This window comes from Notolepis coatsorum (genome assembly GCF_963971535.1).
Source record: "Notolepis coatsorum genome assembly, chromosome: 1".
Classification (NCBI taxonomy): domain Eukaryota; kingdom Metazoa; phylum Chordata; class Actinopteri; order Aulopiformes; family Paralepididae; genus Notolepis; species Notolepis coatsorum.
Genome location: NC_140165.1, coordinates 285,576,840 through 285,603,455, shown reverse-complemented (window position 1 = coordinate 285,603,455; position 26,616 = coordinate 285,576,840). Strand labels below are relative to the sequence as shown.

The following is a 26,616-nucleotide window of genomic DNA, read 5'->3' as shown; positions in this document are numbered from 1 at the left end:
GATCAACACTATGGCTATAACCTGGTCTGTGCAATCAGGGATGGAGTGCTTTCTGCAAGGCTGGCTCTGCTGGAGATTGGACCGGACACCCAGGCTCTGGGTGTCAAAGCATCAACTTAAAAGAAAGAACCTGAATAATCTACAATGCATTGTGGAATTAATCATTGGAGTGTATTATCCATGTTGGTTCAACACAGTGGCGGCTGGCCACTAGGGGCGCTCGGGCGCCGCCCCCCTGGTTAACCCTGGTTAAAAGAGAGAAGAATAAGATTTTTTTTTTGTTTTTTTTTATAGCCCTATAAATAATATAAACATGTTTAAAATGAATAATATTTACTAATTTTAAGTATGTTTGTGTTTCCAATGCACAATATAACGTTAATATATCAAATATAAATAATCGTTTTCCTGAACAGGAAGTGACTCACTGTCTGATAGAGAATACGTTCCGTTACCGTAGCCGCATTTCTCCTCGCCGCATTTCTCTCGGGCTAGACGCAATAGCGCTTTGAGTGCGCGTGCACGCCGTGCACTGTTTCATCGCTGTATCCGTCGCAGCCAATCAGTGCGTAACGCGCTGTGCGTTGAAATATGATGTATTATGATGGAACACGGGCGCGTTTTGAAGCGGTCTAAGCAAGAGGCGTCTATAATTTCCGTAGCCGTATTTCTCGGAGACGCTCTCTGATTGGCCGACGCGGCGACAACAGTACTTTTCCGTAGCCGCATTTCTCGGTTTTGCTTAAAAGTGGACGGTAGAACGCCAGGTAGTTTGCAGGATGTTCGATGCTGTGTGTTGTGATGCAGTCTCAAGTCTGGACAGTGGGCAGTGGATATACATCGACAACAGTCTGGGGGACAGTTAGTGGACATACACTTTATCAAGCCCTCCGGCTGGACCACGTTTCAATTAAACAAAGTGAGTTAATTCTCTCTCTCTCTCTCTCTTAGCCACTCAGCTAACGTTAGCCGCTGTTAGCCACTCAGCTAATGCTAAACTAACTAACTAACGCTCTCTCTCTCTCTCTCTCTCTCTGGAGTGGAGTTTCGTTTGGATTGAAAATAAGTGGATTATTGTTCAATATCGTCTATGTTTGAATGAATGAAAACTTTATTAACAGATTGCAGAATGGGTACAATACAGTACGGCTCAATACACACAATTGTTAAGGGGATGCAGACCACGTTTGTCTTGTTTACATCAGGGTCCCCCGTTTTCGATTCATATCGATAGTTTAATAGCTAGCCTTGGCTCGTTTAACAATATGCAAAATATGTGTACAGCCCTGTACTCATACTGAAGTTATTCTTGGTATATACTACTACACATACTAGGTCTGATTGTGTAACGAATCGATTCCACGTCGCGCTGTGTGTGAGAGAGAGAAAGAGAGAGAAGGAGAGATAGAGGGGGATACTAATTAATTCCGCCCCCCCCCCCCCCCCCGTGAAGAATTCACGAGCCGCCACTGGTTCAACATGAAGGTCAAGCACTCCTGGATTGAAGGGCCTAGGCACATCCTGTTTCAGCTGGACTGCCTCAAGAGGAAGGAGGTGCTGGATGTTGTGATGCCAACTGTGAGAAGATCTGCTTGGTATGCCCACAGTGAAGCCATCCTCCAAACACTGCTGTGCTCTGATGATCAAAAAGAGAGAATTGAGGGGGTGGAGAGAATCCTGGCCATCAGGGGAGAGGGGGATCCAGACACTCAGCTGGGAGACTCCTCTGGCAGGATCAGAAGAACACCTCACATCAATAGTGACGCTTCCAGCATTGGTGGCTTAATCAGCTGGTCAGAAGATGTGTCAGTCACCTCTCACCTGCTCCCTAAGCACCTCCGAGGTGAAGAACTTCATCAACACCCCCATGGAGGTTCTCGACTGGCCTTGCCACACACAAAGCATCGAGAGGGTTGTTAAAATGGTGACTGAGGCCTCTGCTAAGTACTTTTCACAAGAAAAAATGGATGGAGGGATCAGGGCTCAGGAGACCAGCAGGAGGCTGATGTCCAAGAATGAATCCAAGCAGGACTTGTGCAACCTGATCAAATTCAAGAAGATAGAGGATTGATGGAGCCCCATGGATTTTCTCAATACATTGAGACGTTTGTTAAAATGGTTACTGAGGTTTCTGCTGAGTAGTTCTGGAAAGAGCTCACCTATTTATGGCTGACGTTGACTTTAAGTTTGTGTTTGTAGGTTGGTGGCTAAAGCAGTACAGTAGGAGACCTTGCTGTCCAAGAATGAGTCCAATCAAGACATTGGAACCTGGCAAAGTTCAAGAAGTTGCAGGTTAGAGTTATCCTATCCCAAAAATGAAATCATATTTGAATTCCCCAATAAGAAACCCCACCTTGCATGATAGGACTTCCTTCAGATTCATGTTGGCATCCATGTATGGCCAAGGGGTGAAAAATGGTAAAATCTGCCATTTTGAAATCCAAAACGATGTAGGTTAGGGTTATCCGATCCGAAAAATAATCCCATATTTGAATTCCCCACAAAAAAACACATATTTTAGACACCCCACTCGATTGATTTTCCAAAAAAAAAAACAAGTATGGCCCGCCCTAGTGGTGGGGCTCTCACCCTCTGAGTACTGACCAGGGTGCTGAGTCTGACTGGTGAGATAATGACTTGCCTATAATAATGTTAGACTCGATGTGTTTGGTCGTGGACTTGTTGTTCGGTATTGGTTCATCCGTGTGTTTATGTGTAAATAGGACTGTTGTGTGTGAATTTTAGTGTTGGATCAGAGGGGTTAATCTGAGCATGTGTATTTCAATATGTGCGTCTTCATCATGCATGCAGACCTGTGTGGTGTAGACTATGTGTGGTTCTGTAACATTACTCATACCTATAGCCTATGTCAGCAAGCGTCACAGTAAAGTCCTCCCTGTGAGGCACGCGCAGCGCTGCTGACCCCCCCCCCCCCCGAAGACCATGGTATGGTTCGCACATTGCAGGCAGGTAGACTTATCACACTGAAGGAAGGCCAGTCGATTTCTCACTGGCAAGATCAATGTAAATATTGATATTGAACTCAAATATTGATTGTAGGGACAATCCATGGACACACTGTCTGTGGTGAAAGAAAGAAAATAAAGGGAAAAAACCTTTATAAAAAGGGATAGTTGTGTCTTTTAAACCAGTGATTCCCAACCTGGGGTCCGCGGACCCCCTGGGGGTCCGCCAGGGGGCGCAGGGGGTCCGCCAGACCACAGATGATTTGAGGTCTTTTTTTTTTTTTTTTTTTTTTAGATAAATATTTAATTCGCATATTTTTATCATCAGAAGCATGAATAGTCTCTCCACTACAATAAAAAATAAAGATAAATAAATAAACATCTAGACATGATTTTTGAACGTTAACAGTAGGCTACCGGGTAGCCGCTAAAACGCGAATCAGTTGACTGTATCACTTTCTGTAGCTAGCCTAGCACGCTAGTTAACTTTCTCGGCTCGTCTGCAGTCAGCCGCCAGAGGCGAAAATGTGTGACAAACGAAAAGGAGATGACGGCAGCTCATCTGCAAAAAAAGTTAGGACCTACAGCAATCGCGAAAATTACATCACCATGGGCTTCAATGAGGGACCAGACAAACGACCTGAGTGTGTGATTTGTGGAGAAAAGATGGCAAACTCGAGCCTGAAGCCCAGCAAGCTGAAGAGACATCAGGCGTCTAAGCACCCAGAAACCGTTGGGAAGGATCCAGACTTTTTTCGGAGGAAAGAACAGTCTCTCAAGGCGAACAAGCCTGTTGATGTTAGAGTAGCGTGGAGCAGGGGTGGCAGTGATTTACAGAAGGCTACCGAAGCCTCCTTTGAGTGTTCGCTTTTAATTGCAAAAGCAAAGAAACCGCACAATATTGGCGAGCAGCTCATCAAACCAGCCTGCATCAAAATGGTTTAGAAACTGTGCGGCCCACAGGTGGCGGATAAACTAAAATCAGTACCACTCTCGAACAATGTAGTGAAAGACCGAATTGATAAGATGTCAAGTGATTGCGAACAGCAGCTGTCAGAAAAGCTTAGAAAGGGTCCATTTGCCATACAACTTGATGAAACTACAACTGTCGCAGACGAGGCTGTGCTCATCGTTTATGTGCAATATATCGAAAATGAGGATCTGAAGCAGGACATTCTCATGTCAGTCAACCTTACTACCACCACTCGAGGTGAGGATATTTTTACTGCAGTGGATTCTTACTTCATTCAACATAAATGCAAACCGTTCACCATTAGGGCCTGATTTGAGAGGATGAATACAGGATTTGAATATTGGCCAACATTTTGAAATACATATGGTGCAAGATTAGATTTGTTGATTGAAGGCACAAGTCAAAGAAGCATAGTGGGTCTAATTATGATGCATATGCCTGTGTATAAGCAGTTTGTTATTAAAATGACAAAAAAAAGGTATTAAACCCAGCTAGGACAGATTCTCTCTGCTACTGATTGGAATTTCCTGTCTCATATTTAGTTTAATTTGTTGCATTGATTTGTTCCATAAATGCAAACCGTTCACCATTAGGGACTGATTTGAGAGGATGAATACAGGATTTGAATATTGGCCAAACATTTTGAAATGCATATGGTGCAAGATGAGATTTGTTGATTGAAGGCACAAGTTAAAGAAGCATAGTTGGTCTAATTGTGATGCATATGCCTGTGTATAAGCAGTTTGTTATTAAAATGACAAAAAAAAGTATTAAACCCAGCTAGGACAGATTCTCTCTGCTACTGATTGGAATTTCCTGTCTCATATTTAGTTTAATTTGTTGCATTGATTTGTTCCATAAATGCAAACCGTTCACCATTAGGGCCTGATTTGAGAGGATGAATACAGCATTTGAATATTGGCCAAACATTTTGAAATGCATATGGTGCAAGATGAGATTTGTTGATTGAAGGCACAAGTCAAAGAAGCATAGTGGGTCTAATTGTGATGCATATGCCTGTGTATAAGCAGTTTGTTATTAAAATGAAAAAAAAAAAATATTTTATGGTATCTTATTAGGAGGGGGTCCGCGAATTTCATCAGAGATGTTTGGGGGTCCCTGGGGGGAAAAAGGTTGGGAACCACTGTTTTAAACCCTAGCCCTATTTCTCACTCATCAATGGCGACGTTGATCAGTAGAGTCCTTTCTCAGTCTGAACATGCTGTTCCTCAGTCAGTGAGGTCGAGCTCCTCACAAGGTGACTTATTCCACAGTGCGCACAAAGTAGATTTCTGTGAGCCTCGGTCAGCTTGTACAGACGGGAGCTCCACCCCACGTTACAATTGACCGACTGAAGGTTTATTCCGTGTGTTTTTATTTTTTTCTCTCCATTAGAACATTTTCGTTTCCTCTACAGAGATTCTTTCAGAAGGGAGCCTTTGGCAGCCGGTGACCCCATATTGATTCTTGAATGATTTCCGTCACCTCTTAACGGTGCACCTATCACGTCGCCAGCTACTGAAGAAGACAATATTTAATTCCCCCGGGGAGGAGGGAGGATGTCAGATAACAAGCTGCTCTTGTCAGTTGGTCAATGAAGACCTGTGTCTCTGTTCACAGAGAATTCTACAAGATTGAAAGGCCATTTTAGGTATGGTAGATTTGATTTATAATAAGATACTTATGCCCTAATGATGAGGATGAAGTAACCCACTCCCACTGCCACTTCCATTGCTAAGAAAACAAAAAAAAACATGCAGGACCTACCACATGCACCACGACCCACTGTGTAGATAGATAGATGCTACAGGACTATGCTAGAGGGATCGAAGTCAGGGGGTCGAGAGGTTAGAAATAGGTTGAGGAAGGTAGAGTGACTAGAGTCAAAGTAAAGGGTGGTACTCGTACTGTGTGGTAGGTATGGTTTTGTCTCATGTAATTCTTATCTTTTAATGGCTATTTTAATTTAATTTGAATTGCTACATATAGGCTTGTAATGAAGAAAATAAATCAGTTTCCATTTCAAAACAATTAAATACCATGCAGATATTGTTAAGTTTAAGTTTATTTATTTATTCTTTACCCAGGGACAGTGCACATTAATCAACATTTTCCGTTTCCACATCAATGTAACCACGTCATGTTTTTTGGTGTGGGAGGAGACCAGAGTACACAGTTGCTGTTCGTCGCATTGAACTGCATGATAATCAGACCCACCAGGGTTTTGTGATTCCGTGGTCGCAAGAATTTACAGAAATTCAACTGAACCCAACGGTATTTGTGACAGTGAGCTGCTTTGATGTCAGTGGCAGAAACCAAAGTGAGTGCTTGGCTTAAATCTGTCACAAAAAATAGTTGGTTGAATGAGAGAGGGACAGAGAGAAAGATGAGGACAAGGCCTGCATGCAGTGTTCGAATTATGTGGGGGCCAATGGGGGCTCAGCCCCCATAGATATAGTCTGAGCCCCCATAGTCAACAACAGCTGTGGGGGTCTCTCAAAAAAGTTATATTAAATGTTTTAATATATATATATATATATATATATATATATATATATATATATATATATATATATATATATATATATATATATTTATTTTTTATATATATATTTTTTTCAATGTACGAATTAGTATTATTTATGTTACCTAAATAAATTGTTAATAGATAATATTAGTCTTTTCAGTTTTTAAAATAACCAAGTAATTAATGTTGTGGAATAGGCTGCGTTTCACCTCCAAGCCCCTATGCGTTGCCCATGAGCGTGTTTAACGCTACTCCTCCAACCCATTGGTGAAGAAGAAGCAGCAAGCTTAACGTTATCTAAACTAAACAGAAGGCTACGTCCTGCGACTCAAGTAAACAGTACAGTACACCATATGCCGCTGGAAAAAAGGCTTAACCCGCCACAAGGCTGTACAAGGCTGGACAGCTTCGTCTTTATAAAAAGGCCAACGACTAGTCAAAGACTTTGACTAATGCTGCTCAACCACCACAATGCTGGGGACCGAGTCAGTGGACCTTTTGGAAAACTAAATACAGCTGGTTATTTGCCAAGGAGGTAAATGGAGGTAAATGCTGCTGTTAAGTGCCATACAACTATTTATTTTCCATTCGATTTTTTTGTTAGTTTTTGATTTATAAGTGCAGAGACAAATAAATGTTCATTCAAAGTCATAAATTTGGGCAAATTCTTTAAATTAAATTGTTGTATTATTTGATCGGATGCAAAATGCAAATAAGTAAATATGGCATTATATATCAGAGGTGAGTAAGAAAATGAACAAATATTGATGGTTAATAATGAGACTGAATAATGACATCACACAATAGTCTAATGATTAAACTGTTGTGTGATGTGATTGATTGATTGTAACAGATTGCAGAATGGGCCAATACAGTACGGCTCAATACACACAATTGTTAAGGGGATGCAGACCAGAGAAAGACTTTTGTCTTGTTTACATCAGGGTCCCCCATTTTCAATTCATAATGACATTTATGACATACACAACATGGACATTTACGGGGGCCAGTTTCATTAGTTTTCATTAGTATTAGACTCTAATCCTAATGAGATATTCCTCTAAATATGACTTCGAAAAAAGTAAAAAAATAATTCAGGGGGCCCCCATAGCTCTCAGGTGATAACTCGAACCCTGCCTGCATGTGTGTGTGTGTGTGTGTGTGTGTGTGTGTGTGTGTGTGTGTGTGTGTGTGTGTGTGTGTGTGTGTGTGCGTGCGTGCGTCCGTGCGTGCGAGTGAGCGAGTGAGTGAGTGAGTGAGTGAGTGAGTGAGTGAGTGAGTGAGTGAGTGAGTGAGTGAGTGAGTGAGTGAGTGAGTGAGTGAGTGAGTGAGTGAGTGAGTGAGTGAGTGAGTGGGAGAGTTACCTGTGTGGGAGACAGGTGGTTCCAGTCAGGCCTATAATTATATTATAATTCTTCATATGAGGTAATTCTAAAAATATAAAGAAACATAGCAATTTTCATAATTTCCGGCCATTTTACTGCCATTTTACTGCAATTTCCCTGCAAAGAAAAACGTAGCAAATTGCATGGCAATTTTGGCGAAAAGCCACCACTTTTCAAGCATTTTGGGACCGCAGTAATTACAGAAAAGATCTGTGAAATCCTGGTGGGTTTCAATGATTTTCATATAGCATCCCCATAAATATTGGAGATCTCATTCATGAAAGAAATTTTAGTTAATATGTGGTTGTTGTTATTCATTTAGATTACTTTAATTATGCGCAACAATATCACAATTTCGGCATGATACGATCCCGATACAATACAATATAATAAATTACAGCCCAACCATAATATTGTTACATTTATTTTAATTAATTTATTCATTCATATGGATCCCACTGATTTGCCAGGGGGGCCGTACATGAGGTACTAACCTCAAGGTTGGCATACTAGCCTGATCTGAATCTGAAATCTGTGTTTGCCTGTCTCCATCTGCCTCATGCACGTCTGTCTGTCTGTCTGTCTGTCTGTCTGTCTGTCTGTCTGTCTGTCTGTCTGTCTGTCTGTCTGTCTGTCTGTCTGTCTGTCTGTCTGTCTGTCTGTCTGTCTGTCTCTCTCTCTCTCCCTCTCTCTCTCTCTCTCTCTCTCTCTCTCCCTCTCTCTCTCTCCTCTCTCTCTCTCTCTCTCTCTCTCTCTCTCTCTCTCTCGCTCTCTCTCTCTCTCTCTCTCTCTCTCTCTCTCTCTCCTCTCTCTCTCTCTCTCTCTCTCTCTCTCTCTCTCTCTCTCTCTCTCTCTCTCTCTCTCTCTCTCTCTCTCTCTCTCTCTCTCTCTCTATATGTATATATATATATATGTATCTCTCTCTGTCTCTAAAAAGTCTGTCTGTCAGTCACAGTCACGTTTCTCTCCTTCTCCATTATTCTGCCCACGTATCTCCTCTTCTCCCTTCTATACAGCTGGGTTTTCTTTACTTCCAATTCAGTCAAACTTATATGCAGTATACATTAAACAACTCTTTACTATGTGTCCAGTTCTCAGCTGTCCTCTTTTTCCTCCCCCTTCTCCCCCTCCCTCATCTTCCTCCTCTCCCCCTCCTTCCTCTCCCTCCTCTTCATCCTCTCCCCCTCCTTCCTCTCCCTCCTTCCTCTACCTCTCTCCCCGCTCCCTCCTCTCCCTCCATCCTTTCGCTCTCTCTTTCTCTCTCCCCCCACCCTCCTTCCTCTCCCTCTCTCCTTCCTCTCCTTCTCTCTCCCTCCTTCCTCTCCCTCTCTCCCACCCTCCTTCCTCTCTCTCCTTCTTCTCTCTCTCCCCCTCCCCCTTTCTCTCTCTCTCCCCCTCCCTCATCTAACTCCCTCCCTCCTCTCTCTCCCTCCCTCCTCTCGCTCCTCTTCCTCTTGCCAGCAGGAGTGAAAGAACTTCTTGAAGTTTTTCTCAATCAGGTTCGTGCAGCTCCCAAAGAGCCTCTTCTCTTCACCCCCTCCTCTTCTCATCCTTCTCCTTCTTGCCCCATAACTCTAAATCTTTCCCTCCCCTCCTCCCCCCCATCCATTTCATTGACCCCATGTGGTCCCCCCTTTCTGGGTCCCCTCTCATTCTCTCCTCCCCTCCTCTCTTCTCTCCTCTTCGTCCATCAACCCCCCGTCTATCCCTGCGGGGCGGACAGCTTCGCTGAGCCATGGAGGCCTGTATGCGAATGTGTTTATATGATACATGTGTACTTCGCTGGTCACCAAAAACGATTTCCCAGCATCACACACATACAGACACACACACGCACACACACACACACACACACACACACACACACACACACACACACACATACAAACACACACACCACACACACACTCGGCACACGACTACTTAAAACAACCAGCTGGACTTCAAATCTTAATCCATCACGTTTGCCTCTGGCCACAGCATGCACACGCACACACACACACAGAACATTTACAATTGAGATGTTTCTTGGTCTGAAGACTCTTAAAGGGGCATTTCACCAAAAAACAACCGATTTATTTTGCACATAATCTCACACACATCAAACAGTTTTGCACACATTCATTTAGTTTGAAAGTTAGAGAGTAAATGAGTTTGAGTTTTTAGGGGGGGGGGGGGGGGGGGGGGGGCTAGACTATCACGGTGCTGAATGCAGTACACTGAGCCATGAAAGAAGCCAGAGGCTTTAATCACACACAATGCTGTCGCCATCAGCAATGTATTCTTTACCTATACTTAATAAAGCTACAGAAGTGGCCTAATGTAAACTACAATTTAGTGAACATATTAATAAGCTACAAATCACCACAATACTGTTCATCACACCAGAGAGAACAGAGAGGGAACTGACAGGTAGTTTATGTGAAGTTCTCTGCTTCCATCATGTGTAGCTAGTCTTCATGCATTATGTTAGTTAGCAGTAGCACAATAAACAAAGAGTTCTGAGAATGAAGATGTTAATCTCACTCAACAAAAATGTCTTCGAAAACCACTCCATTGTCCAGGAATCAAAGGAGACATGAGCAGCAGTCAGATTATTTTAGTTTAGTCAGGGAGGGACAGATATAATTCCCCATTGCAAAGCTCCATAGTAACATGTGTTAATAACTAACCACTTAATCATCTTTAAGCTACACATCTGAATATAAAAATATAGATATACATAACCGGAATACACACGTCTCCTATACAGTATGCATTCAAACCAGTCACAGTCTAGAGGAAAGTGCCTCAACTCAGTCAACTCAGGTCCCACTACGCATGGTGTTTTAGGAGTCAAATGACTATTTGTAAGCCTAATTGAATAACAGAATAAAACATTTCATTTTGTTTTACAATGATTTAATATAATGCCAGATGCAGTTACATCCATGGCATTACATTGATATGAAAACAAATGAAAAGTTATGTGCAATAAGGGGAAACTGTCGTACCCCCCGCACCCCCACTTCCAACATGCCTGGCCACCAGTGATGTCATCTAGGACACTGAATCCTTGTGTTGTGTTAAATACAGCACCATGACATGATAAGGTAGCAGTCCCTCGTGTGTGTGTGTGTGTGTGTGTGTGTGTGTGTGTGTGTGTGTGTGTGTGTGTGTGTGTGTGTGTGTGTGTGTGTGTGTGTGTGTGTGTGTGTGTGTGTGTCTGTGTGTGTGGTACTCACGTCAGGAGGATGTGTGTGTGTATGTGTATGTGTGTGTGTGTGTGTGTGTGTGTGTGTGTGTGTGTGTGTGTGTGTGTGTGTGGTCAGGGGTGTAGCTCCTGATTCTGGGCCCCATGAAAGAATGTATTTGTAGGCCCCCAGCGTAAGCGCGCGAGCAGATTTTTTTTTGCCATTTTTTTATTGATGAAAACGCATAATATGGTTTTTACCTATACATTCGGATCAGCAGTTCAGCACCTGCACTGTTGGTGGGTGAGCCTAGTAAAGGATGTCGCATTGCGTTCATCTTCAATGAATGGACCAATGCAATAGTCTACCAAAGCCCCCCCTCTCTCTCTATATATCTCACACACACACACACACACACACACACACACACACACACACACACACACACACACACACACACACACACACACACACACACACACACACACACCTAGGCGTCCACAAAGACGATTTCAAACTGGTAATGGTAACTACAGATGAGGTACTCAATAAACTGAGCGCCCTCCAACCGAACAAGGCCACTGGCCATGACAACATCCCCTCCAAATTCCTCAGAGACTCAGCAGCCGCCATCACCCCAGTCATCACACACATAATAAACCTCTCCATAAAACAGGGACACGTCCCCAAGGACTTCAAAATAGCGAGAGTAACACCCCTGCACAAAAAGGGCAGCAAATTAGACCCAGGCAACTACCGCCCTGTTTCTATCCTTACATCCATCTCAAAAGTCATGGAAAAAATAGTATACGAACAGGTCGAAAAGTACCTTACGGATAAAAATCTAATATACGAATTCCAATCTGGCTTCAGAACATCCCACTCCACTGACACATGCCTTCTCTATTTGAACGACCACATCAAGCAAGAGGTGGACGCGGGCAAATACTGCGGCATGGTCATGCTAGACCTACAAAAGGCCTTCGACACTGTCAATCACTCCATTCTGATTGACAAGCTAAAAGCAATTGGTTTTGATAGTTTATCAGTGAGCTGGATACAATCCTACCTGGAGGGGAGAGAACAGATGGTGGAGGTAAACGGTACCCTATCCCCCCCCCTCACAGTGAACTGTGGTGTTCCACAAGGAAGCATACTAGGACCACTACTGTTCCTAATTTATGCAAATGACATGTCGTCAGCTTGTGACTGCAACTTGTTCCTGTTTGCGGACGACTCAGCCCTGCTGGTCTCTGACAAGAACAAATTACAGGTTGAAAAAACCCTCAGCTCGGAACTAGGCAAAATCTGCATATGGCTCGCCGACAACAAACTATCATTACACATGGGCAAAACAGAGTCCATTCTCTTCGGTTCAAATAACAAACTCAGCAAAACCGACGGCTTCTCAGTTACAGTGGGTGACAATATTGTCACAAGGAAAGATGAAATTACCTACCTGGGTTCCATCCTAGAGGCTAATCTTTCCTGTGACAAAATGGCATCCAATGTAATAAAAAAAGTCAATCAACGAACTCGATTCTTGTACCGGATCTCCTCCCTGGTAAACAAGAATACCCTGAAGACTCTGGCAGGAGCACTCATTCAAGGGTACTACGACTATGCTTGCACCTCATGGTACCAAAGCACCTCAAAGGCACTAAAAACCAAATTACAAACATCTCAAAACAAACTAGTCAGACTACTGCTTGACCTGACTCCTAGAACCCACCTCACCCCTGCACACTTTGCCAACCTAGGATGGCTTAGAGTAGACGACAGAGTACAGCAACTTGCAATGGGCCTGGTCTACAAGATACACTACACGACCAAGGTACCCATGTACATGTCAAAATACTTCCCAAAGGTCAGTGAATACCACGATCACAACACCAGAGGGAGCTCCACAAATCATGTAAAACCCAGATTCGGCTCAAACAAGGGACTAAACACGTTTCGCAATTATGCCACAACAATGTGGAACGCCCTACCCAAAGCTGTAAAGGAATGTGAATCACTACCCACCTTCAAAAACACTCTCAAAGAACACCTACGGGAGACTGCAATTCAAAACTGGCCCCTACAAATGTCCTAACCCAGTTGTACAATAAAGACCAAGCATGGCGTTGTCAGTATTCCAATGTACAGCCCCACCCAACCCCACCCCACCTACCCAACCTCCTCCAATGTACAGTTTCTATGTCAAATGTATGTCAGTATTCCAATGTACAGTGTCCCCCCCCACCTCCAATGTACAGCCCCACCCCACCTACCCAACCTCCCCCAATGCACAGTTTCTATGTCAAATGTATATACACTCTTTTTCTGGATTTTTTTAGTATCACAAACAGTACTGTATTTGAAAATCTGGTATGTCATAAATGTATAGATGTAGCAGTACTGTCTATCTGTATGTCGTGTGTGTCATATGATGAATTGAAAATGGGGGACCCTGATGGAAACAAGACGAAAGTCTTTCTCAGGTCTGCATCCTCTTAACAATTGTATGTATTGAGCTGTACTGTACTGTACCCATTCTGCAATCTGTTAATAAACTTTTCAATCAATCAATCAAAACACACACAAACACACACTTCAGAAACAAACATAGTATCAATGAGAGCATCAATAATACACCTGAGTGATGTCTAGTAAAAAAAAAAAAAAAAAAAAAAAAAAAAATGTTGGGCCCCCCCCCCAGTGCTGGGCCCTTGGAATCATCCTAAGCTACCCCCCCCCCAGCTACGCCCCTGTGTGTGGTACTCACGTCAGGAGCGATGCGCTCCAGCTGCCTCAGAGTGATGCGGTTGTACATGGAGCTGATGTCCTTCCTCTGGTCATCATACTCTGACACAGTGATCTGGACACACACACACACACACACACATACACACACACACACATGCACACACACACGCACACATACACATACAAACACAAACAAACATGCAGTGTGTTAATTATTGTGCATCTATATCTCTCTCACAAACACACACATGCGTGCACACACACACACACACAGTTAACTTATTGTGCATCTATATCTCTCTCCTTTCTTACTCTCTCTCAGGCTACGTTTAGACGGAGAGAGTCTGAACAGAAACCGCAAAAGTCGTCTTACGGTCTCACTTTTAATTTTGCGTTTAGACTAGCGTTTTGGGATGGAATTCTGCGTGCAGACGACGCTGTAACGACTCGAGACGACAGAGCCCCACTGTCACACGATTGGCGCATATGTCACATGACGTGCTGTGAAGACCCGCCCTACTCTGCCTCTGATTCGCAGACTGTGGGTGGGGAATGTGATTGGACCAAAGCAGAGTCACTCACAGACAGTGGGTCCAGTACTAATAGTTGTGATAGCCGCGGGACAGATTCTTGTGTATTTAAAAGTACTGCGAATGTAGCCTTCAGGTGATCGCCATGGATAGAATCAGACATGCTTTGTTTACGCTTCTAGGCTACTGGCGCATGCCTGTGATGTAAGCAGTACGCACGACGAGAGCCTTGACAACCCTTTCGTCATCGTTTTATGCGGTTTGACAGTTTAGATGATAGCGCAAAGGTTTATCGTTTCTAGGAATTCCACCCTGGAAGGTGGTCTCACTTTTTTACGGTTTCACCCCGTAAAAACGCCGTTTCCGTATAAACGAAAGGCACATCCGAATTTTTTTTTTTGCGGATTCACCTGCTAGCATTTCCGTCTAAACAGGGCCTCAGAAACACACACACACACATGCGTGCACACACACACACACACACACACACAGTTAACTTATTGTGGCGGTATAATTTTTTTCATACCGTCATACCTTGCTGACATAATACCCCGATACGGTATATGACGGTATGACTTTCATTTTCATCAGCGGGGGGAGGGGCAACCCGTGTTACCAAGTAAACAAATCACGGAACGATGGCCAGTTAGCCCGCAGCACCCTAGTACTACTAATGTTAGCTCTCAGAACGGTAGCCAGAAGCCCGTAGCATCCTAGTGCTACTATCGTTAGCTCTCAGAACGGTAGCCAGTTAGCCCGCAGCATCCTAGTGCTACTATCGTTAGCTCTCAGAACGGTAGCCAGAAGCCTGCAGCATCCTAGTGCTACTATCGTTAGCTCTCAGAACGGTAGCCAGTTAGCCCGCAGCATAGGGCTGGGCGATAAAACGATAACTATCGCGATAAATTATTTCCTCGAAATAAACATGAAACGTGGTCGCAAAGTTTCGATATATCGATTTTCCAAGCTTGGATATGAGCACACGCACTAACAACCAATCAGTGAAGGAAATGGCCGATAGTGGAAGGAGACCCGGAAGGAGGCGCGGAGGTAGGACTCAGTAAACAAGGCTGGCTATGCCTAATTAGCTTGCACGGCGCTATTTTACAGGTTACCTGCCGAGTTGGTGTGTGTTTTGAATTCTGAGGGTAACTGTTATAGTAGTGTGGGGTATACGGTGGACGTCGTTGCAATGAATTGGGCGGAACAGAGTATTTTAGGGTCATTTTTTAGTACATTGTCATGAAATACTCTGCTCGGAAACGAGGCTGGCTATGGCTAATTAGCTTGCACGGCGCTATTTCACAGGTTACCTGCCGAGTTGGTGTGTGTTTTGAATTCTGAGGGTAACTGTTATAGTAGTGTGGGGTATACGGTGGACGCCGTTGCAATGAATTGGGCGGAACAGAGTATTTTAGGGAAATTTTTTAGTACATTGTCATGAAATACTCCGCTTGCTTTGGCTAACTGCTAACGTGCGCGGACTGATGACGACATCAACTCGACTCTCGAGACATTCACAGCAGCAAAACAAGTCAGCCCGCGTATCGGCGCCGGGCATAATAAGTTAATTAAAGTTGACAGACATTATATCGACGATAATTATCGATATCGAGTTATATGAAAATAATTGTATCATTTTATCGCGATAACGTTTTTGGTCATATCGCCCAGCCCTACCGCAGCATCCTAGTGCTACTATCGTTATCTCTCAGAACGGTAGCCAGAAGCCTGCAGCATCCTAGTGCTACTATCGTTAGCTCTCAGAACGGTAGCCAGAAGCCTGCAGCATCCTAGTGCTACTATCGTTAGCTCTCAGAATGGTAGCCAGAAGCCTGCAGCATCCTAGTACTAGTAACGTTAGCTCTCAGAACGGTAGCCAGTTAGCCTGCAGCACCCTAGTACTAGTAACGTTAGCTCTCAGAACGGTAGCCAGTTAGCCTGCAGCACCCTAGTACTAGTAACGTTAGCTCTCAGAACGGTAGCCAGTTAGCCCACAGCACCAGCAACGGTAAGCGTGTCTCATTTAATTTCCACCACTGAAGCGGGTTTTCCCCTATCGATTGCGTCCTCCTGTGTGTAGACAACCAGCTCTGCGTGTGCTCGCTCCACTAGTGAGGACTGGTCTCGCCCTCTGCTGGCACGTGCTGTGTGTGCACTACAACCAATGCCGTCCCTGTCAAAACTCTGTTTCAGTGTAATAGAAACTGAAACGCACCTGTGATTTCTAAATACCCTGGTATACCGTAATACCGTCATACCGCCCAAGCCTATTGTGCATCTATATCTCTCTCTTTTCTTACTCTCTCTCACAAACACACACACATGTGCGCGCACACACACACACACACACACACACACACACACACACACACACACACACACACACACACACACACACACACACACACACACACACACACAGTTAACTTATTGTGCATCTCTCTCTTTCTTACTCTCTCTCACAAACACAACTCACGTTGGCCAGCCGCGTCTCCAGCTGGAGAATCTCTTTGGATTTCTGCGTCGCATTGTGAGCTCCCAGCATGCTCAGCAGGCGCTCCATCAGGGCCTTGTAGGCCGCCAGGATCTGACAAGAAGGAGGAGAGACATGATTACATCATCACTAATGGACGGCCGGAGCCGGCGGCATCATCAATGAGGGCCGGTGGCAGGGTGACATTATGGCAAAGTGGACACGGCTAACAATAGCTCCAGCGATGACAGCAACTAAACAGCTGGACGGGTGGATGGGAGAGGAACAGGTCGATGCTGGGGACAGGTGGATGGATGGAGAGAGGGATGGAAGGAGGGATGAAGGGGGGGATGGCAGGAGGGATGAAGGGAGGGATGGAAGGAGGGATGGAAGGAGGGATGAAGGGGAGGGCGGCGTCTACCTTTACGCTGTCCTCATCTTGCCCGAGGTAAAGTGTTCTTTCAGGGAGCGTCAGTCCTTCTTGATCGATCTACACACACAGACACACAGGTGCACGCATAGACAAAGACACACACACACACACAGACACACACAGACACACACACACACACACACACACACACACGTGCAGGCATAGATTAGCTCTCAGACACAGACAAAGACACACAGACACACACCCAGAGACACAGACATGCAGGCATAGACAAAGACACACACACACACACACACACACACACACACACACACAGACACACACACACACACACACACACAAAGACACACACACACACAGACACACAGGTGCAGGCATAGACAAAGACACACACACACACACACACAGACACACACACACACACACACATGCAGGCATAGACAAAGACACACAGACACACACACAGATACACAGACATGCAGGCATAGACAAAGACACACACATACACACACACACACACAAAGACACACACACACAAAGACACACATATGCAAGCATAGACAAAGACACACAGACAGACACACAAAGACACACACATGCAAGCATAGACAGAGACACACACAGACACACATGTGCAGGCATACACATAGACACACACACACACAGGCATACACAAAGACACAGACACACACATGCAGACATACACAAAGACACACACAGACACACACATGCAAGCATAGACAAAGACACACACCCACGTGCAGGCATACACATACACACACAGACACATGCAGGTATACACAAAGACACAGACACATACACAGACATACACACACACATGCAGGCATACACACAGATACACACATGCAGACATACACACACACAGACACACACACATACGCACACATGCAAGCATAGACAAAGACAGACACACACAGACACACACAAGCATGCATACACAAAGACACACACACACAGACACACACACACATGCAGGCATACACACAGACACACACAAGCATGCATACACAAAGACACACACACAGAGACACACACACATGCAGGCATACACACAGACACACACAAGCATGCATACACAAAGACACACACACAGAGACACACACACACATGCAGGCATACTCACAGAAACACACACACACTTGCAGGCATACACAAAGACACACACGCAGACATACACAAAGATACACACAGACACACACATGCAGGCATACACAAAGACCCACACAGACACACACATGCAGGCATACACAAAGACACACACACACACATGCAGGCATAGACAAAGACATACACACACTCACACACACACACACACACACACACACACACACACACACACACACACACACACACACACACACACACACACACACATATGCAGACATACACAGACAAATGCGCAAATACAGACCACCAACCACACGCTCAAACAGACACACAGGCAGGGAGTGAAATTAACTTTTTGACTCACCGGCCAGTGGCGGGTAGATGGGAAGAATCTACCCGCCAAGCATATTTCTTACCTGCCAAATTTTATTTGATTAAAAAAATATATATATATTTTATATAAATATTTTTTTTTAAATAAAATATATATTATATAATCATACTTGTAGTTGTATTATCTGCAAGACATCGCCACCATGCAATAAGTCAAAATGCTCGCTATCTGCAAACAGCTCCACTGTCTGTGTGTATACTTGAGTAGCCTCCAGCTCCAGCAAGGATTCTCCGGCCCTGCAGCTAGACCCTATATTCAGCTAGACCCTACATTCAGCATGCAAGGATTCTCCGGCGATGCAGCTGGACCCTATTGGTATAACGTTACGTTTTTTTTGTCAAATCACATTCAACATGCCCTCAGCTAGAATACGCATTCAATCAATGTTATAAGACATTGATATCAGGAGCTATCTGTAGCTACTGCTAGCCCGGTAGATAACGTTAAGACAATTTAGTTTACTGGGACAGATAGATCTAATGTGAGCTAGCTAACGTGAGCTAGCTAACGAGGGAACGGAGGTATTATGCACTCGAGTCGACTATTGCTGGAGCATTTGTTGATATCAGCAGCTATCAGTAGCTAGCCAGCTAGATACCGTTAGACAATGCCTCGTCATGTATTAAACTAAAAGTGAATAGTTGACTGGGTCATTGTTTAAACAGTAACGGTAGCTCATGGAGGTCCGATATAGACTAGAGCAGACTGCCCGCATATCGCAATGGTGGCGTTTCAGGAAGTAAACAAGCCAAATGAGAGCTTCCGATTGGTCATTTGCTTTCTTTCTCATGAAACCAGTCACGTCACTCTACTGTGATTGGACCGTTGACTTGAGTGCAATGTGGGACTTGTAGTTTTTTAACGATCTCGCGGCGGAGAAAAAAAAGACGAGAGAGGCTATAATCTGTACTCGCACAATCAAAATAAGAGTATCGTTATGAACTACACGTCTACACGCCACACGGCGGGCAGCCCTCTAAGTGTCAAGCGCCAAAGGTAAAAACTGAGCGCCCCTGGCGGGCGGCGGGCTTTAGTTTCGGTCCCTGCACACAGGCCAATGCACACACACACACACACACACACACACACACACACACACACACACACACACACACACAGACGCACGCACGCACACACACACACACACACACACACACACACACACACACACACACACACACACACACACACACACACACACACACACACACACACACACACACACACACACACACACACACACACACACACACACACACACACACACACACACACTCTCACCCTGATGGTGTTCCTGGAGGAGTTCTTGTCGTCCACATTGACACTGAGGGAGAAGAACACAGCCGTGCTGTAGACCCCCTGCGTCCGGTACAGCAGCTCGTTGAAATCTGGCCTCTGGGGGGCGCCGCCGTTCTCCCACCCCGCTCCGCCAGGAGGGGCCACCGCCAGGTCCCAGCCCCCGCAGCTGTGGATCACCTCGGTCATGGGCTCGGAGCCCAGCTTGTCGATTTCCTGCATGTCGACGCAGGAGCGGTAAAACTCCTTGACCTTCCGCTCTGCCGAGTCGGGCTCGCGCCTCCGCACGGGCTCCAGCAGGAGGCGCCGCAGCTTCTCCTCGTTGTGCTCTCCGATGGCGGTGATGATGCCGTAGCTGAGCTTGTCCTCGGGGATGCCGTGGCGCCGCAGCCAGCCTCCGCAGGCGAAGGAGTAGAAGTCCTGGCAGGGCTGGATGGTGGGGTCGATGTTGGCCTGGACGAAGCGCGCCGCCCGCAGCAGGGAGCGCTTCCGCTGGCAGTCCTGGCGACAGTGCACATCCTGCTGGGCCTCCAGGGAGATGTACTTGAGCGCCAGCATGCTGCCCAGGATGACGCACATGCCCGCCGCGAACACCAGCGCCGAGAGCAGACAGATCTCCCTCCGGCTCCAGCGGGGGAGCCCGCCACCACCTCCGCCATTGATGCCGCTTATGTCTCGGTTCCGGCCCGACCCGGCCCCTCCCCGCGTGCGCCCCATGTGGCGATCCAGGCTCCCGCCCATGTGCAGCGTCATGCCATTGCTCAGGACGTCGCTGCTGTAGCGGCCGCCATATTTCACTTCCTGGAACTCGTCGTAGTGGGCGGTGAGTGAGTATGTCTTCTCCATGACAACGAGCTGGAGTTGATAGTTAAGAAGGTGCCAGGTAAGAAGGGGTGTGGGGATGAGAGGGATGAAAGGAGGCCTCCCAGTGCCGAGACGAGAGGAAGGGGCGCCCACTACAGGGAAAAGGGGGTGAATGTGGTCCAAATAAACGTCTTGGGTCTCCTTTAAGGAAAGTCACCCAATAAAAATCTCCCAGGGTGAGGGACTCCTCGCCGTCTCTGCCCCGCCACGTGTTATCTCTAGACTCCTCTCTTCTCTATGCTTTTCTTCCTCTTTCGACCTGTCCTCTCTTCTCTCTCTCTCTCTCTCTCTCTCTCTCTCTCTCTCTGTCGCTCTGTCAGCCGCGGGTCACCTGTTGATAGAAAAGAAAGAAAGGGAGGGCTGGACGGGGAGCGAGGGAAGAGGAAGATAAAAAATGGAATCCATGATTACAATGGTGGAGGATGACAAAGGGATGCTGTCTGCTTTGACATACATTTCTTTTCGTCCTCCTTTCTTTCATCCAGTTATCTCTGGGCTAAAGCCCTTAGGATTGATCGGTGACAGCCATCCGTCAAGAGGATGATAGCGGCCGGGTGACTCATGTCTTTGGATGGATCGATGGGGGGGGTTGGGGGGATGAGAGGGGGAGGCCAGATTAAGAAAGGAGAGGAGGGACTGACAAGCGGAGAGGAAGGGAGAAGGCAATAGAGGAAGGACAGGAGATGAAGAGGAGAGGGGACAAGGAGGGGAGATGAAGAGGAGGTAAAGAGAGGGAGGAAAGGAGGGAGGAAAGGAAGGAGGAAGTGAGAGATTTGGATTATGATGAAAAGAGAGTAGAAGACAATGAGGAAAGATGAAGAAGATGAGAGGAGAGGGAGAGATGAGAGGAGAGGATAAGAGAGGAGAGGAGGGGAGAGGAGATGAGAGGAGAGGGGTGGAGAGATGAGGAGAGGAGCGGAAAGGGAGAGATGAGAGGAGAGGAGGGGAAAGGGAGAGAGGAGCGTTGCTTTCCACAAAAAAGAGGCGTGGCAATCAGAGTGCAGTGCTGATGACGTGAGGCTGGTCTGATGGTTAAGAAAGGGATGGGAGAGACCATGACGAATGAGGGTGGGACGAACGAGGGTGGGACGAACGAGGGTGGGAGTAAAGAGAGGAGGAGAGCGAAGATGACAGGTAAGATACATCCAGAGAGATGGAAGGATAGAGGGAGTTGTACAGGTAGAGGAGCGAGCAGAGAGGAGACAAAGGGGCGAGGTGATGAGAGAGGAGAAAAGGGGATAGGAAAGAAGTGAGAGGAGATGAGAGAAGCAGAGATGAGGAGAGGAGATATAAGAGAGTGAGCAAGGGAGGAATAGAAATTGAGTGTTGTGAGGAGCATATGGAGAGGAGTCAGAGGACAATCAGAGGACAATGGGAACGCAATGGGAACGCCACGTTGAACAAGGGAAGAAATTACATTCATAGATACAAGGAAACAATGGGAAACTGTCATAAGAGATTAGGTGGAAAGTAAGGTCCTTTGGAGAGAGATGGTGGACAGACAAGGACAATGCAGGATGAATTACAAGACGAAAACACGAACACTGACTCTCTCTCTCTAAACCTATCATTCTCTTTCTTTGTCTATGCCCCCTAACTAATCGCATGGGCACGTGCTCATCACACACACACACACACACCTACACACACCTACACACACACACACACACACACACACTGAAGTGTGCATCAGGTGAGCGATCACATTACAAGCAGCTGCCAAATACAAATCAAACACATCCTGAATTGCATGCATCCACACCTGTGGCTTTTTTTTTACATGGTTATAAAACAGCAATTTGATTGAGAACACACACGTGTGAGGCCGCACATGAAGAGTATTATATATGGGGACAATACACGTAAATGTATGAAACAGGCTGGGGAATATTATTGGTTCAAAACTATATGATAGATTTTAGAGGGTACCTAGAGCTGGATACCTAGAGCTTTTAATAATGTGTGCATCCCACACACACACACACACACACAGTTCTTTATTACTATAAAACAAAAAAATACTCATGAACAAACATGAAACCATCCAGACCTATGGTGTAACTATGTGAAGGTGTTCGTGTTTAAAACCATTTTTATAAAAATTTTGATAATGTGTATATTAATGCTGTGATGATTTAGGGAGACGCAGAGAAAGGCGTCACTTAGCTGATGCTTTTATCCAACGCAACTTGTAAATTGTGTACAACAAGTCAGCAGGAGGACTACACCTCTGGAGGCTAAGGGTAAGTGGTATTGTTTGTCTAGCAGTGCCGAACTTGAGTACTTTACTCTGAGTGCATAGTAGTATAGACAATATTAGATATAGTAGCATAGTAGCCTAGGTAGTAGTAAAGGCATAGTAGCATAGTTCATAATAGTAAAAGACAGTAAGAAGGATATTTATTTATTTATTGGGAGGGTTTCAGCAGTTTTGACTGTGGTGGGAAGTTCATTCCACCATCGTGGAGCGAGGACAGAGAATAGTCTGCTTGGCTTTGATGACCCCACTAGAGCCTGAGCAGAAGTGAGTCTCAGGCAGCTAGAAGATGCAGAGTGTAAGGATCTTGAGGGTGTGTAGCAGGGAACAAACTTAACTTTTTGACTTACCAGCCATTTGGCTGGTAGATTTTAAAAACTACCAGCCAGGCAGATTTTTTACCAGCCAAAAATTAAAAATAGCTTTTTAGTATATCGCCATGTGTTATTATTACTATATAATACTCTCATATGCTATTTTCAATTAATATCATAAACAACATAAGGAATATTAGCATAATTTTGAGTGGACTGAAGGAATGAGTCAGCGTTAATAGTTTTAAATGCAAATAATTTATTGAAACATAGAAGTGGGGTCGGGGACACACACACTGTTTCAACTTACCACCCCCGCATCAAATTGTAGTCTAGTCTGTCTTCAAACTTCCACTCCTCTCGAAACCTTTTTATATTTGAATATCAACATTATCTGTGCATCCTCAGTAATCCTCAGTTTACTACAATATACTCCTCTCCTGAGTCCTGACTAGTGACTTCATCGTCTTTCCAAACGCACGCACACACACAGAGAAAGGGAGAGTGCCCCCCCCCCCCCCCCCCCATTTCCCTTTCCCCAGTCCACACTGTCTGCTGTTCTCTATGGCTCTGCCGCTGATCAGGATTAGCTTGTTAGCTTACGCTAACATAACGTTCATTTCTGGCGATGTGGGCATAAAGGAATGGCGACGATGCAATGCATGTTAGATGCATTTGACCCGTTGTGAGAAGAAGAAAAAACCACAGACTTATTTCGGCTCGCAAAATAGGCGCACTGCTGTGTAGCTCTGCTCTCAGGGAACAAACTTAACTTTTTGACTTACCAGCCATTTGGCTGGTAGATTTTAAAAACTACCAGCCAGGCAGATTTTTTACCAGCCATTGGCGGTTGGCTGGTACTTATTTTGTTCCCTGGTGTGTAGTTAAAGACCATTGACCAGAGGTAGAGGAACTCGTTCCCCTTGCTGCATGGAATGCCGCGAAATGCATAGTCTGTGATACCGGTGTAACTCTGTGTTCAGGCTCCACCAAGTACATTACATTACTTGCCCACCACCCCCACCGGTGTATCCTTATTTAAATACATTCGTAAATTCTCGCATATCAGTGCCCACGTTTGTTGTGTATGGACGTACCACGCTGTTACGTGGTGACGTCATTGGAGCGGACGCTGCGCGTGCACTCCAGAGTTTGCAGACTGAGAGCAAGCGGCGTGCTGAAGCACGAGAACAGAAGATACAATAAAAGACTATTGTTTAAATACTGAGTCGTTCTTAAATGAAGGGATACTAAATATCTAACAATGGCGACGAGGATAAACTCCGAAGAGTAGAGTTATCACGGCGTTGAGAAGAGAACATGGACAACGTGCCGAAGTTTGAATGCTACAACGAGCCTGCTACACTGGGACCGAGGTGGACCAGGTGGCTAATGGCGTTTGAGCTGTACGCTGACGGAAAAGGGATGATTCTATTTGTCGGTGTGGACGCCACAGTGAGACAGAGAAGAAGGGCCATGCTCTTACATCATGCAGGTACAGACGTACAAGATATATTCGCTACATTGCCCGACGGGGGAGGACCGACGGACTATGCTAAGGCTGTTAAGGCGCTAAATGACTACTTTGTGCCGCAGGTAAATACTGCGTTTGCGCGCCAGGCTTTCTACCAAGTATCACAGAAACCAGGTGAAACTGTACAGCAGTTTGTGACGAGGCTTCGTCAGGCTGCCAGAGACTGTGCATTTGCTGCGGACATTAGCAACCAAATAAGGGATGCGGTGCTGAGCAGGGGCACGTCGGACTATGTACGGAGAAAGTTACTGGAGGAACCACAACTTTTGCTGCCACGTGCGTTAGAAATAGCGTCGCAGTGTGAAAGAGTGGAGCTGCAAATGGCGGCGATGAAGATGAGTGACGGCGCTGAGGGGAGAGAGACGGTGAACCGTGTCTTCAAGAAAGAGGGCCAAGTCCAGAAGTGGAGACCATCGCCTCGTGGAGATCGTGGAGATCGTGGAGAAGGAAAAGAGAAATCCAAATCGGATAAAGTGTGCTACAGATGTGGACACGGGGATCATCTGGCCAACGATTCTGCATGCCCTGCAAGAGGACAGACATGCAGAAAGTGTAATGGAAAAGGACATTATGCCAAAGTCTGTAAATCCAAAGGTAAAGAAAGACAGACTGTGAGATGTGTTGAAACTGAGGATCAGAACACTGGGAACAGAGACTATGCATTTGTGGTTGAAGATGATTCAAATACTGAAAGGGTCACATTTGACGTTGGGGGAGTAGATTTACTTATGTTAATTGATTCAGGTGCATCAAGTAACATTGTAGATGAGAACACATGGAAAATGCTTAAGAGTAAAAATATTAAGTGTGTTTCTACCAAGGCAGCTAACAAACCGCTGTACACATACTCTTCCAAGGTGCCTCTTCCAGTATTGGGTATATTCAAATGTCATGTTAAGGTGGGAAAGTGTGACACTGAAGCAGAGTTCACTGTAATACAGGGACGGGGGGAGCCGCTGCTAGGCAGGAAGACTGCTATTGAGTTAGGTGTACTGAGGGTGGGCACAAACATAGCAGCAGTGACAGAAGCTAAGTCTGAAATACAGAGGCAATACCCCAAACTGTTTAAAGGTGTTGGTAAACTGAACACAAAGCAAATCAGTTTGCATATTGATGAGAGTGTAACACCAGTGTAGGGGTGGACGGTATAAACGGTATACGGTATAAACGGTATGAATTTGCTCTACGGTATGGATTTTGCCTATACCGTGTAACCGGTAGTGCAGCTCTAAAATAGCAATGACGTCATGTAACCACAGCGCGACTATTTCACTGGCATTTGCCCCTAAAAATAGATAGAATTAGTCATAGATAATAGATATGTGCGAACTGGAAAAAGTTATTTAGGAGGCTTCGCGCAGTGGGCGTGCCAGCCCCTCCCGCACGCATGTAAACACGGGTCTACAATGGGACGGGACGTCTCCCTGAGCTAACGTTAGCTTAGCTACCGTTACAAAATGACCCAGTCAACTATTCACCTTTAGTTTAATACATGATGAGGCATTGTCTAACCGAACGGTATCTAGTCGGCCAGCTACCGATAGCTCCTGACATCAACAAACGCTCCATCAAGTCTAGTAGAGAGTAGACGTGTATGATAGCTCCGTTAGCCGTTAGCTCACGTTAACGCAAGTTGGTTCACCGTTCAAAACGAAAT

At 45.4% G+C, this 26,616-nt stretch overlaps 1 protein-coding gene across 2 annotated transcripts in view; it reads right to left on the bottom strand.

The window, feature by feature from the left end:
• Nucleotides 1–21,057, bottom strand: part of ecel1 (endothelin converting enzyme-like 1) — a 169,259-nt gene extending 148,202 nt beyond the window's left edge. For both annotated transcript variants that reach the window (XM_084335646.1, XM_084335647.1), the window contains exons 1-4: nucleotides 19,976–21,057; nucleotides 17,200–17,268; nucleotides 16,782–16,892; nucleotides 13,792–13,884 (exon numbers count right to left, since the gene is read on the bottom strand). In XM_084335646.1, coding sequence (XP_084191772.1) covers nucleotides 13,792–13,884; nucleotides 16,782–16,892; nucleotides 17,200–17,268; nucleotides 19,976–20,836 — 1,134 coding nt within the window. In that variant the 5' untranslated portion in view covers nucleotides 20,837–21,057. The remainder of the gene's footprint in view (nucleotides 1–13,791; nucleotides 13,885–16,781; nucleotides 16,893–17,199; nucleotides 17,269–19,975) is intronic.
• Nucleotides 21,058–26,616: the final 5,559 nt, after the last annotated feature.